Source organism: Lactuca sativa, chromosome 4, assembly GCF_002870075.4.
Source record: "Lactuca sativa cultivar Salinas chromosome 4, Lsat_Salinas_v11, whole genome shotgun sequence".
Classification (NCBI taxonomy): Eukaryota; Viridiplantae; Streptophyta; class Magnoliopsida; order Asterales; family Asteraceae; genus Lactuca; species Lactuca sativa.
The window spans coordinates 352444651-352457207 of record NC_056626.2 but is presented as its reverse complement, the minus strand read 5'-3'; the positions used below and the strand labels follow the sequence as shown (position 1 = coordinate 352457207).

Here is a 12557-nt window from a genome sequence, read left to right as displayed (position 1 = left end):
TGATAACCATGCTATGGGGTTTTGGATCTGCAATATGGAACCTTAGCATGGTTTAAAAAGCATCTGTTTGGATGAAGGACTGAAGGGACTCGACGAGTTGCATGGTCAACTCGGCGAGTCCGATGAAGATTGTCGTAGACTCGGCGAGTCAGTAGAGCGACTCGACGAGTTAGCTAGGGTCTTCCCAATCTTTGGACACACGTGAACTTAGCAAGTTGCAAGAGAAACTCGAAGATTTGGCCAAGGAGTTCGGCCACAAACATTAGGAACTCGAAGATTCACTCAAGTGACTCGGCGAGTTGACGAGTTATGAAAGGAACTCGGCGAGTGGCTGGTTGCACTCGACAAGTTCAGGTCAACATGGATTGTTGACCTTGGCACTTGACTTTGACTTTGCCCTTGACCATGGGTTGAATATTGGACTTCTGGGGCATTTTGGGAATTTATGAGCATGGGTGTTTGGCGAATATAGGTGGTGGAGTTTGAGGCGGTAATCCGAGAGGTGAGCTTTTCTTCCGAGTCGACAGTTGCGAGGTGAGTTATCTCACAACACTAAGGGGTCTAAGGCACCAAAGTCGACCCATTGGATACATTATTCTAGCAGTGATAGTATGTTGAGTATGAGTAGTGTTGCATGCTCGTTGTTATGTCAGCTAGGTAGGTCTGTATAACTACTTGTATTATTATGTGGTTATTTGTATGCGCATTAGTTATGATGAATGTTGACATATTATGTGGGATGGGTTGAGGTGATTCTGCTCCGTGCGGTAACTAACAAATCCGGGAGCAATCCAGATACGAGCTGAGGGAGACTCGTATTGTGGGCTCGGTGGCAATCCAGATGTGAGCTGTGGGCCCGTAAGACAATCCAGACACACACTGTGGGCCCAGGGGGTAATCCAGACTGTAAAGTTGTGGACCCAGTATATGCTGTTATTTGTATATTTATTATGTGCAGTGTATCGGTGTTTTGGAGGAACTCACTAAACTATCGGTCTTACAGTTTCAGTTTATTGTTTTAGGTACATCAGGGGATCGCAACAAGGCGAAGACATGACCGTACAACTCCTCATGTTTTGTTTATGTTTCTGGGAAAAACTCTGATATAAACTATTTTGAAAACAAATCTGTAATAACTGTTGGTTTTAAATGTTTTGAAAAGTTTTAAATTGGCTTGAAACTTTTGGGTGTTACATCGAAAGTCACTTGTTGAGATCTATGGTACGAAGTGTCAGTTAGATAACTTGCTACAAAATATATTATGTTATTTTGGAAATGATATTGCATTTATTTGTTGTATTTTTAAGGTTTTTTCAGGTAGTTTCCTTTTGATTAATTAGTTTTCTTTTGTAATAGTACATTGTAAGGCTATAAATAGCCTCATGGTCGAAAATTTATAAGAAATAATTGAAGTTTATTGAAAATTGAAGTTGTTTTCATTTTGAGTTGTTGCGTACAATTCAAAACTGATCTTTGTTGGATGTGTTTCCTATTATTGATCTCGAACTCAAACTAATAGGTCTTTGTTTGTTTTCACCGACATTTCAAACTATAGATCTAATTAGATCTTTACATCTACTCATTTTGTTATTATTTATTGTCTTTGTTATTTGTTCTGCTACGTATCCCAAACCCATTTGGGTATCATATTTAGTTTCAAGCGATTATATTAGTATCAGTTTGTGGTGTCAAAAGTCTAATTCGTATCGGTGGATTCTTGGAGCGGTCCGTACACGCATCACGATTTCCAACTCATACTTTGTAAAATGTCATTTTCAGACCCTTGACTTACAAGTTTCTAAAATGTTACTTTCACGCCCTTTATTTTCTAAAAGTTTTGTGTTTAGTCCCCATAATATATATATATATATATATATATATATATATATATATATATATATATATATATATATATATATTATGATTTTCCTAGACTATTTATTCCTTTACTTTGTAAAATATCTCTTCCAGTTTCTCAACTTTGAACCTTTTAAAATGTCACTTCAATCCCTCTATTTTCTAAGGTTTCATGTTTAACCCTTGTAGTATATATTATGATTTCCCTACATCTACCACCCGTTAACCTTGTTAAATGTCATTTTCACTCCCGTCGACTTAAAACTTTGTTAAATGTTATTTTTGCCCCTTCGTCTTTCTAAACTTTCGTATTTGTCCTATCCACCAATTTTGTCAATGCTACTGACATTTTATATTTATCTACCAACAAATACAACTAAGGCCGTAAACTATAGTGTTTACAACATTCATCACTTTACTTAACTTTTATCGTTACAATCATCAGAATTCAATTTATATAACGAATTTGCATTTGACAAAATACCAATTGGGTAACCATTAACCCTAAATCTAAGTAATTAAACTTCCTCCATATATTGGAAAATAAATTCAACAAAAATACAAAAAAGGCTTAAAATAAACAGGAAGAGAGGGGAACGCCAACGCCATCTCGAACCTGTTCACCTTTGTCGTGACACTACTAATAGCCGTCCTTAATCCTTTGATGGCCGTGAGGCCTCCTCTGCAATTCACCGCATCCTCAATCAACACCATCAAATTACCTTTCTACCAATCCCGATTCCCCGTCGTATTCCTCCGTTGCCACGCTTCCGCCGGCGTTCTACCGCTGCAACACAACAACCACATCCACAAACACAATAAACATAGATATTCTCATCAACAAACCCTAGTTCACCCGCCTATTTCATCACTATCTTCATCCTATACCACCAAACCTGCGTCATCTCTGCAAGAAAAACTGGCGCAGAAAATCGGTAAAGCTTCTCGCCATCCCGGCGCCTCGTCCAAGGCGAGGGTTTATACCGACGTTAATGTTGTTCGCCCCAAGGAGTATTGGGATTACGAGTCTCTTGCTGTTCAATGGGGGTTAGATCTCTGTTATGCCATCCATCATTTGTTTTTGATCTTACTTGTGTTTTGTTAATCCTGTTATGACATCTTACAGCGAACAAGATGATTATGAGGTCGTTCGGAAGGTTGGAAGAGGAAAATACAGCGAGGTTTTTGAGGGATTGCATTCTGTAAATGACGAAAAATGCATCATCAAGATACTTAAACCCGTAAAAAAGAAAAAGGTTAGATCGTTCTCTTGTCTGTATTCCCTAATTTATTGTCTCCGATCATCTAATGATCTTTGACTCGTTGCATACACATACATGGACCACAAAGAACTTAAGAACATCGAAATTCTAGATTAATTATAAAAGAATCTCAAGAGAAGTAGACAGTTTGTCAATTTTCTATCATAGGTTCTAAGGGCTAGCCTAAGAAGGAGATGAGTTCCTTTTGTTAGCCCTTGAATGTAGTCAAAGGAAGGAGCTTGTGTGAGGATGGATGATTTACATCAATTTCAACCTCCAAGATCAAGAAACTCACTTTTTTTACAGGTTTTATGCCAGCAAAAGAAGCATACACAAAATTCTTAAGACTTGCTTTGAGAGTAGACATATATTGTGATATTCCCTCTTCATTAACTGTAATTTGGAACATCAACCTATACACCTTATAAATGAATGCTATTGCTTGATTCTTTAATTGGATTTTGACATTTTTGTTGCACTTGTGAAACATTTTAGCAAATTTGGGCTAAAATTGAAATGCTTGTTCTAGAGATCTAAGATCTGTTTGTTCCCCTGATAATGTCTATGTCTTTCACTTTCTTCTGTGCTTAACAACAACTGTAATATATTATATATGTATTAAGACACCCTTATTCTCAAATGACATAATTTGTTTAATCTTTACCTAATTCAGCTTTTACTATGCTTGCAAGATCAAACAAACACATATTTAGAATCTTTTATACCGATTGAAATGTTGTTGAATGCAGATAAAGAGAGAGATCAAAATCCTACAAAATCTATGTGGAGGACCAAATATTATAAAGCTACTGGATATTGTTAGAGATCAACAATCAAAGACACCAAGTCTTGTATTTGAATATGTGAACAACACCGATTTCAAAGTGCTTTATCCAACACTTTCTGACTTTGATATCCGCTATTACATCTTTGAGCTTCTAAAGGCAAACCATCTCATTTCATATCAGTATATCACTTTCTTTCTTAAAAAAAATGAAGCATTAAATATCATTAAAAAAAGATTTGTTTTTATTTATTTAACAGGCATTAGAATATTGTCATTCTCAAGGAATCATGCATCGTGATGTGAAGCCTCACAATGTGATGATTGATCATGAACAACGCAAGCTTCGTCTTATTGATTGGGGTCTTGCTGAGTTTTATCATCCTGGGACTGAGTACAATGTCCGTGTAGCTTCCAGGTTTGACTTCTTTGACCTTCACTTCTTCCTCCAGGGGTAAAATGGTCATTTCTTTTTATATTATTATGATTGCATTTGCAGATATTTCAAAGGTCCAGAACTTCTTGTTGATTTGCAAGATTATGATTACTCTTTGGATTTGTGGAGCCTTGGCTGCATGTTTGCTGGCATGGTATATAATCTTTTCAACTAAATTACATTTTTGGTCCCTCAGCTTCTTCAAAACTTGCACTTCTCCTCCCTAATTTTCCCCTCTTGCAGTTTTTCGTTACAAATAGGATCAAAACTGTCTTTTTTGAACAAGTTAAGGGACCAAAAAGGTATTTTATGTAAAAAAAATAATAATTATTGTTTGCAGATATTCCGAAAGGAACCATTTTTTTATGGGCATGATAATCATGATCAGCTAGTCAAAATTGCCAAGGTACTGTTTCTCATTTGCTTATTATTATTATTATTTTTTAATAAAAATTAAGTTTTTAACATTTTTTATTTATTTTTTGTGTAGGTATTAGGTACTGATGAGTTAAATACTTATCTACAAAAGTATCGTATAGAGCTAGACCCAAATCTTAGTGAGCTTGTTGGAAGGTTTTTAACATATTTTATTTATTTATTTATTTATTTATTTGTGTGTGTGTGTGTGTGTTGATTATAACAATGTAGTTTCAACAGGCATAACAGGAAAGCATGGTCAAAGTTTATTAATGCTGATAATCAACATTTAGCTGTGCCTGAGGTAACGTCTGAATTTCTTTTTTACATTTTATAAAAGTTTTAAAAAAAAATAAAAATGTGAAAATTGGAAATTACAAGTTTTAAAAAAAATTGATGTGTTTGTGTGTGTGTAGGCGATTGATTTCCTTGATAAGTTGCTTCGGTATGATCATCAAGAAAGACCAACTGCTAAAGAAGCCATGGTATGGATTATGGTAACTTTGTTTATTTGGGGTAAAATTACCTTGCTACCCTTGAGTTATTGTGAAGTTATTGAAAGTATGTTGCTATTTTTTGATATTTTTGTAGGCGCATCCGTACTTTTACCCTGTAAGAAATGCAGAGAGCAGCCGAACAACTCGGGCATGATTGTTTTTTTTTTTTTTTTTTGGAAGCATGAATTATTGAATATGGAATTTGTATATTTCTTATTGATGTTGTTTGTTTGTTTGTTTGTTTGTTTTGGGAATTTAGATTTTTTACTTATTTTTTTGTAATGCAAATTCATAATCTTGACATTTTTTAGCATTTTGATACGATTATGATGCGTGTTTACTGTTGAACATTTTAAGTCCATGATGAAAACAAAATTTAAACATGCTTTGATTAAAATTTGAATGTAGCTACGACTAAAATTTAATTCTAAAAAATATATATATACATTGTTAATAAATACCGGTTTTATTTCTATCGGCATTTTATCTGTATAATGGTTTGTGCCACTATAATGCTATATTTTGTCTCCAATTGGAAGACAAACTCACAAGACTCCTATATACAAAGATGTTGAATATATAAATGATCAACTTCATGGAAAATGGTAACAGTATTTAGTATTTTATTAGAAGAGAAGAAGAAGATTAACAGTATTTATATCTCTTTCGAAAAAAAAAAGAAAAAAACAATATTTATTTTTCAAAAATCTAAACTAGCATTGACCAAGTTTTGACCGGACCAAATATTTGGGCAAGGGTCAGGACCAATCGGCCCAATTCCTGTTCAACTTTATTGATCGACATTTGATAGTGAGACGTGGATTTTTTGCCAAAAAAAAATAGAAGACACTTGTTCATTGCTACATTAAAATTTCCAAACATACTAGGAATCCCTAATTTTACTAAAGAGCTCCTCAATAGAAAAGGTTCATTTCCTTACAAAAGTCCTCTAAACCCTAAAACCTTAAAAAAAAAACACATCAATTTACAAAAAACATAATAACCTATGACAAAGACTGCCTCCTGCTCTTCATTTCCTCAGCATTTGTGGATCGACTCTCGGATGTATCGGAACTACCGTTATCACTCTCCTTATCTTTACCCGAAAACACCTTCATAAATATCCTTTTTGACGTTAACACCCCCTTCACTTTACTACTCGTCTTCTCGCCACCTTTCTCAAGCTCCCCTTTCAACGTCTTGAGCTCTTCACTTGTGGGGACCGACCCCCATTCTTCTTCTGTATTTGTCGTGGCAGTTCTTGAACTGCCACGGGACCCACCGGTGGGTCCATGTCCAGGTGGGATCTCACTGATCCCACCTGTTGTGGTGGAGCGCACTTGCTCAAAAAAGAGCACCTGCACCACCACACGTAACGGCAGTCGCTCGTTTTGAACCACGTGCCGGCAAGCTTCCGGTGATAACTTTCGACAATCCATTAACCGGCAAATTCTTTTCTTTTCGCTCTTTCCGATCCCCGGATGTTCCTATCAAATTAAAAAAAAAAAAACAAAATGTTTTAATAACAAAAAAAAATAGAATAAAAAAGAAAGGGAAGTAGGATGATATATTTTACCTTAAGATACATATCAATAGCGCGATAAATCCCATCATGTGTTGATCTAGGTAAAGTCGACACCATATCCGCAAGATCCGCAAACTTTAACAACTGCAAACACGGATCTTTTGCAATTTCCGCAAGATACCCATCGATAATCTTTGCAACATTAACTTTTGCATTTGAATCAACACATTTCACCTCCAAAAACTCATCTTGATCTTCCCCACTTTGATCCCGCATCATAAACATTGCAACAAGTTCTTGAACCAAATCAACATCAAGAATCGCCACGTCAACAACCGACACATTCTCCAACTCCCGCCCAATCCTTCTCATCAATTCTTCCTTTCGTGTCACCCCACACTCCAAAACCACACACGCGTGCAATAAATGAACCAAAAACCCACAAGAAACGGTTTCTTTTTCTTTTTCTTCCGGAAGGAGTTCCATTATCATTTCGATTAAAGAACGAGTTTTTAAATCATTCCCGTGTTTCTTTTCGTCTTTTTTACCAAACCAAGGTAATCTTTTTTGTGTATAAGCTCTTAAAGATTCACCAAGAACATCCGAACCCACGTTCCCTTTTGTCTTGATTGTGATTATAACTCGTTTATATAAATCACTTGAAAGATCACACAAATCTTCAACCCACCAATCTTTTGGGACTACAACTTTTCTTGGCGATTCGTTTCCCGATTTTTTTCGATTGTAAGTGTAAGACCAATTGACTTTGGAAGTTTCCACTGAAACTTTTGAAGCAATGGAGTCTAAACAATGGCTAACAATCTTTAATTCTTCCGACCATGGAACGAGAACTTTTGTTGATTGGAAAACAATGATTGAATCTTTCCAAGTTCTAAAGATGCTTGAATTCAAGAACACTTCGATCTTGTAAACTAGATTGCCTTTATCGATAGTTTCATACATTTCTAGATACTCGGCTGCGCATCGAGCCAATACTACATTGTACGGGTTGAGTGTGACTGTCATCCCGTAACAAAACTTGGCACAAATTTCAAATGCCGCGGGCCCACCGGGAATATCATGGATTTCGAGTTCTTGATTATTTTCGGTATCTGAAACCGCAACTAGTTTTTGCAAACGCGCACTTTTAGACAACAAGGGAAACTACAAAAGTCAAAAACACATAATTAATGTTTGATTTGACCATTTAAGGGGAGTTACAAAACTTTTATAAAAAGGTCATTCTTCCAACAACCCCTGGGTGGGCCCACGCTGAGCTGGCTAGCTAGCTCACATTTTCCAAGAAGGTCATGTGAGATGTAAATCAGGTATACAGTGGTCTGCTAGTCAGCTAGGTGACTGTTATAAGAACAAGTTATGGAATTTGTTAACATAATCCAAAAAACTATTGTACCTTGTGCAAATAAAATTTGATGTCTCCAACTCTTATGATCATATCGGTTGCGAGATCGGTTGCTACATATCTAAACATGAATAAAATCATTGGCTTAGGTTTTTCATTGTCTGGATCAAAACCCATATGGGTATTGGTTTTTATCATCTTTTTTTCATAAAATGTAAGTTGGAATAATGAATGTTGGCATTTTGAGTGAGAGAGAGATCAAGAATCAGACTTTTGAAGGTATCAAAAGAACATATGTTTGGAAAAGTTTATAAACCATTAAAAAGATTGAAAAACAAAACATTTAATTTGCAGAAAGTTATAAGATAAGAATGAGATACTAACCGGATGTTTTCGCCATTAGATTGAAACAAATCGGGCTTTGATCCAAGTTTCATGAACTTCATCTTGAAAAACCGAAAACTTCAATCAAGTCTAAGATTCAATCAAATTAAACCACCTGGAAACAAACACACAGGCAAGGTAATGAATGAGGAGTTAAAATTTCTAAATGAAGTGCCAAAAAGAAATGTTTCAAAATCAAGATTTCTTGAAAATAAACAAAAATGAGTAACTAATAAACCCAAAGAAAGAGCTTTTGTGTTATGCTACCTTGGATTCTATCATAAACCCAAAAATGGTGGGGGGGATGGGGTAAACAAGGAGACACTGCTAAAAATGACACGCACTTTCACAGACTCTTTTAAGTACAAAATTTTCAGTTTTTACACCACCAGAGGCACCTCCACTTGCCACCACTGACATCCACCACGCTCTGTTTTAATTCTTTATATCTTTCTCTCTCTTCAAAACCACCCAAATTTTCGATTATTCAAACCCTAAAAAATCCACATTCCGAAATAAAATCTTTCTCTTACCAATGGGAATTTGGAGGACCTGCCACACACCCAACAATCTTGGTATCAGTTAAAATACACCACCAATTTAGTAGACAACAAACAAACATCAACTTGCTTTGGTACTTTAAACAAAAGAAAATACAATCTTTGCACTAGAATCAACGAATCTACTTCACCAATTGAATGATAACATTAATGGTTTAAGAATATAATGCAGAAAAAGGATACTAATTACTAAATTAAGCTCAAAATCGATCAATTGGACTATACGTATATGTGACTGAAAGTGAAGACGAACCTCGGTTATCTTCGAATATGAAAGTATGATGAAAACAAGCGACACCGATATCAAGATTTAATGAGACGTATGAAGAATCGATAAGAGAAACAGCGAAGATCAAATCAAACAGTTGAAGGGTCTCAGAGGCATATCATCAAACAGTTGGGGTGCAATCTTTTTAGGATATGAAGAAAGGAAAAAGATGCGAGGGACAAAACAAAAACAAAAAACAAAATGAAGCCCCACACTCCACTTAATTGTCTTGATCTTTTAACAATAGTCGGGACCAATGTGAAGGCTAAAAATCAAAGATTTGGAATTGATGATCTGGAAAAAGAAAAGCGAGGAAACTGGATCGCACAAAATTGGGGGAAAAGATAGAAAAAAGAAGAACACAACAGAAACGAGGGAAGAAAAAGATGAGTTGTCGTTAATCTTGCCAGCCACTAAAGCAACAGTGTGTTATCGCAAAAAGCCAAGGTTTTATCAGAATGTTCGCACTTCCCACAGTAAAATGGCTTGGCGCTTAGTTGTTATTTCCCCCTTTACAATCAGCACCACCGCCCCCACCACCGGACCACACCCATAACCACCGGCCCCTCCTCCTTTTTCCGACCTCAATACCCAATACCCAATTATCAAACTTTATTTTGGCCAAATAAAAATACGAGCTTTTTCAGAACATCACCTGCTATCAGCTAGTTGTTACCATTTACCATGTATGTGTGTTTTCAGTCGAAATTGTAAAAAGAGAATCTTGGAGATTGCTTTTTTCTTATTAAGTGCTAATTAATTATTATTTTTTTGGCATAAAATTAGTGGAGTTGTGCAATTAAATAATATTTATTCTTTTATTATATATAAAAAAATAATGCTTCATTATAGATTGTAAAATTATTTTTGGGTGTTATGATCATCAAAAGATTTATTTTAATAAATTTGGAAGAAAGAAATATATTTTGTAATATATACATATGTATTTTGCAATATATTATTATATTTTGTTATATCTTTTTCTTTTAGTTTTCATGGTGTGGCCATTGAAAAAAAATTCACAACTTGCAAGTTGCAATGGACCTATAATAACATAATTGCTGGTCATTTTGTTTAAAATTAAATAAATACTATAGTTATGTTATTGAATACTTGAACCATTTTGGTCAGATTTATTATTATTATTATTATTATTATTATTATTATTAGTATTATTATACATAATCTGGTTTACCCGTTTTAATATTCATATTTATTATAAGTTAAATGTCTAAAAAAATACTTTGAGAATACTTTCGAATAAACAATATTTTAAAGTAGTCAAACAATTTTGTTATAATTATTATGAATCACATGTTAGGCAGAAAACGAGTGTTTTCATAACTTTTAATAAAAAGAAAATTACTAATCTTTATCTTGTGCTCGAGCATTCATATTAACTGTCAAAAACAATACATCGTCGTTAACTAACTCATTTAACATATTCTTTCTAATTTAATGTAATAAAATTAACATTTTTACCATTTAATGTAACACAATTATATTTTATATAATAAAATAAAGTTATTACATTACATGATTAAAAATATATATTGAATAAACTAAGTTTAGTTTTTTTGCATTTAAGCATATTCCTGACGATTTCTATTATAACATAAATCGTAAAAAGTTACAGGTATATAAAAAAGAAAAAGGTGTATGCAATATGCATAGGGCCCCGTAAGAGTAAAAGTAAAATGAATCTTTATATCATCTCATGGAAATGGTGACCACAAATGGACAATAGAATCTCCACCCCATAGTCCCATACACCCACGCCCGGGTTATTTATATTTTTTATTATAATTTTTACTTTTTTATTATTATTATTTGAGGTTATGTTTGTAAAAACTAGCAAATTGTAGGAATATGATAGTTTTAAAACAAAACAAATATGATAGTTTTAAAGCAAAATTGTACAAATGTTACCTGAAAATTATCATTTTTGTACAAAATGGTTTGGACTAACACCCGAGATTCAAACTTTTTATTTTGTTACGGGTTTGGTCTAATTTGCTTTAAACTTTTTATAATGACGGATTTGTCCCTATTAATATGATTTTTTATAATATTTAGATTAAGAAAAATAAATTGACCTCCTCTAATAAACAAAACTTATTTTTGTCATGTGTCCCTATTTTACCTTTTCACTTTGCCACGTGTAATCTTATTAAAATTTCATATAATTCCGATTAAATTAAATAAATTCAAAAAAAATTCATAATTATTCGATATCTATCTATTAAAGTAGAATCAGAATAAAAATAATTTGATATCTATTAACATAAAATCCCGAATTTATATGAACTTATTGAATGTTTCAATATCAACTTCCATGATTTTTTGGAAACAATATCAATTCATGTTCTAAATCTTTGGTTACAAATCCTATCTTTTTGAATTATTTTAAAGATTTCAAAGAATCCCAAAAAATCAGCATTTTGAATTCAAATTTTAATAGATAGATATCTAATACTCCAATAATACGTCTTCAACTTTCATTCCAATTGTTGAATTTGATTGTGCTTTCTTCTTCAACAGTACGTTTTCTGCAGATGATACATCATAAAAAATCGGGTTAGTTCATCTTCATATCTTCATAAACCAATAATTCTAACATTTTTTTGAAAATACTTTAATACCAATCTACTTTCAGTTTTTATCTGTTTGTTGAGACACATCCTACTTGATTAATCTATTTCTGGTTCGATTTCTTGATAAATAAACTCAATATCAGATCCTACACTCTCATATATGATGTATGATTCTTTCCAACATAACAGTAGTATGTTTGTGAGTCCATCATTCATTTTTCTACAAAAATTCACAAAAAAATATGCTTTATAGAAAAAAAAAATATAACAAAAACTATGTATATCATCCGGAAATATTAATTCAAATTCAAAACATCCCAAAAAATCCGAATATTATATCTCATCCTCTTGGATTTCAATTTTGTTATTTTTTTGGGTTTTTAGTTTTTCTTTAGATGTCATTACAAAAAATATTGCTCCCTGGAAATCTCAACATGGCTACAAAATTTGAATTTGAATAATGATATATGTTGACAACTTGAACGATCTAAAATATTTTGAAGAAAGATCAATACTTGCACCAAAAAATAAAGTTGTTCAAGAAATAAAGGATCGTCTGCTTTCATTGTTTCTTGGAGAAGAAAAAGAATATATCAGTTCCGATAACATC

The 12557-nt window shown here is 33.5% G+C and overlaps 2 protein-coding genes across 6 annotated transcripts; one reads left to right on the top strand and one right to left on the bottom strand.

Annotated features, from left to right (window-relative positions):
* The first annotated feature begins 2444 nt into the window (after window positions 1–2444).
* Window positions 2445–5580, top strand: LOC111906407 (casein kinase II subunit alpha). The gene is made up of 10 exons (XM_023902168.3): window positions 2445–2904; window positions 2984–3113; window positions 3869–4063; window positions 4164–4321; window positions 4403–4493; window positions 4680–4745; window positions 4830–4912; window positions 4997–5060; window positions 5173–5241; window positions 5348–5580. Exons 1-10 carry the CDS (start codon window positions 2522–2524, stop codon window positions 5405–5407), a joined length of 1299 nt encoding a protein of 432 aa, XP_023757936.1. The 5' UTR covers window positions 2445–2521; the 3' UTR covers window positions 5408–5580.
* A 476-nt stretch (window positions 5581–6056) lies between these two features.
* LOC111906408 (BTB/POZ domain-containing protein NPY4-like) lies at window positions 6057–9913 on the bottom strand. 5 transcript variants are annotated; one of them, XM_052770640.1, is made up of 7 exons: window positions 9339–9912; window positions 9059–9077; window positions 8793–8984; window positions 8526–8640; window positions 8193–8262; window positions 6830–7942; window positions 6057–6740 (listed from the first exon to the last, which is right to left on the bottom strand). In XM_052770640.1, the coding sequence occupies exons 4-7, from the start codon at window positions 8585–8587 to the stop codon at window positions 6258–6260; spliced, it is 1728 nt and encodes a 575-aa protein (XP_052626600.1). In that variant the 5' UTR covers window positions 8588–8640; window positions 8793–8984; window positions 9059–9077; window positions 9339–9912; the 3' UTR covers window positions 6057–6257. The 5 variants fall into 5 exon arrangements, with proteins under 5 accessions (XP_052626600.1, XP_052626601.1, XP_042757407.2 ...); XM_052770641.1 differs by lacking the exon at window positions 8793–8984 and having other exon boundaries at window positions 9339–9913; XM_042901473.2 differs by having other exon boundaries at window positions 8793–9077.
* Window positions 9914–12557: the final 2644 nt, after the last annotated feature.

Bases quoted from the DNA above. Each gene is read 5' to 3' on its own strand.
- LOC111906408 (XM_052770641.1), bottom strand. From the start codon at position 8,587: ATGAAGTTCATGAAACTTGGATCAAAGCCCGATTTGTTTCAATCTAAT. The intron at 8,263-8,525 runs GTTAGTATCTCA...ATTCATGTTTAG, and splicing joins TCTAATGGCGAAAACATCCG to ATATGTAGCAACCGATCTCG. The intron at 6,741-6,829 runs GTAAAATATATC...TTAATTTGATAG, and splicing joins CTATTGATATGTATCTTAAG to GAACATCCGGGGATCGGAAA.
- LOC111906407 (XM_023902168.3), top strand. From the start codon at position 2,522: ATGGCCGTGAGGCCTCCTCTGCAATTCACCGCATCCTCAATCAACACC. The intron at 2,905-2,983 runs GTTAGATCTCTG...GACATCTTACAG, and splicing joins TCTCTTGCTGTTCAATGGGG to CGAACAAGATGATTATGAGG. The intron at 4,913-4,996 runs GTTTTTAACATA...TAGTTTCAACAG, and splicing joins CTTAGTGAGCTTGTTGGAAG to GCATAACAGGAAAGCATGGT.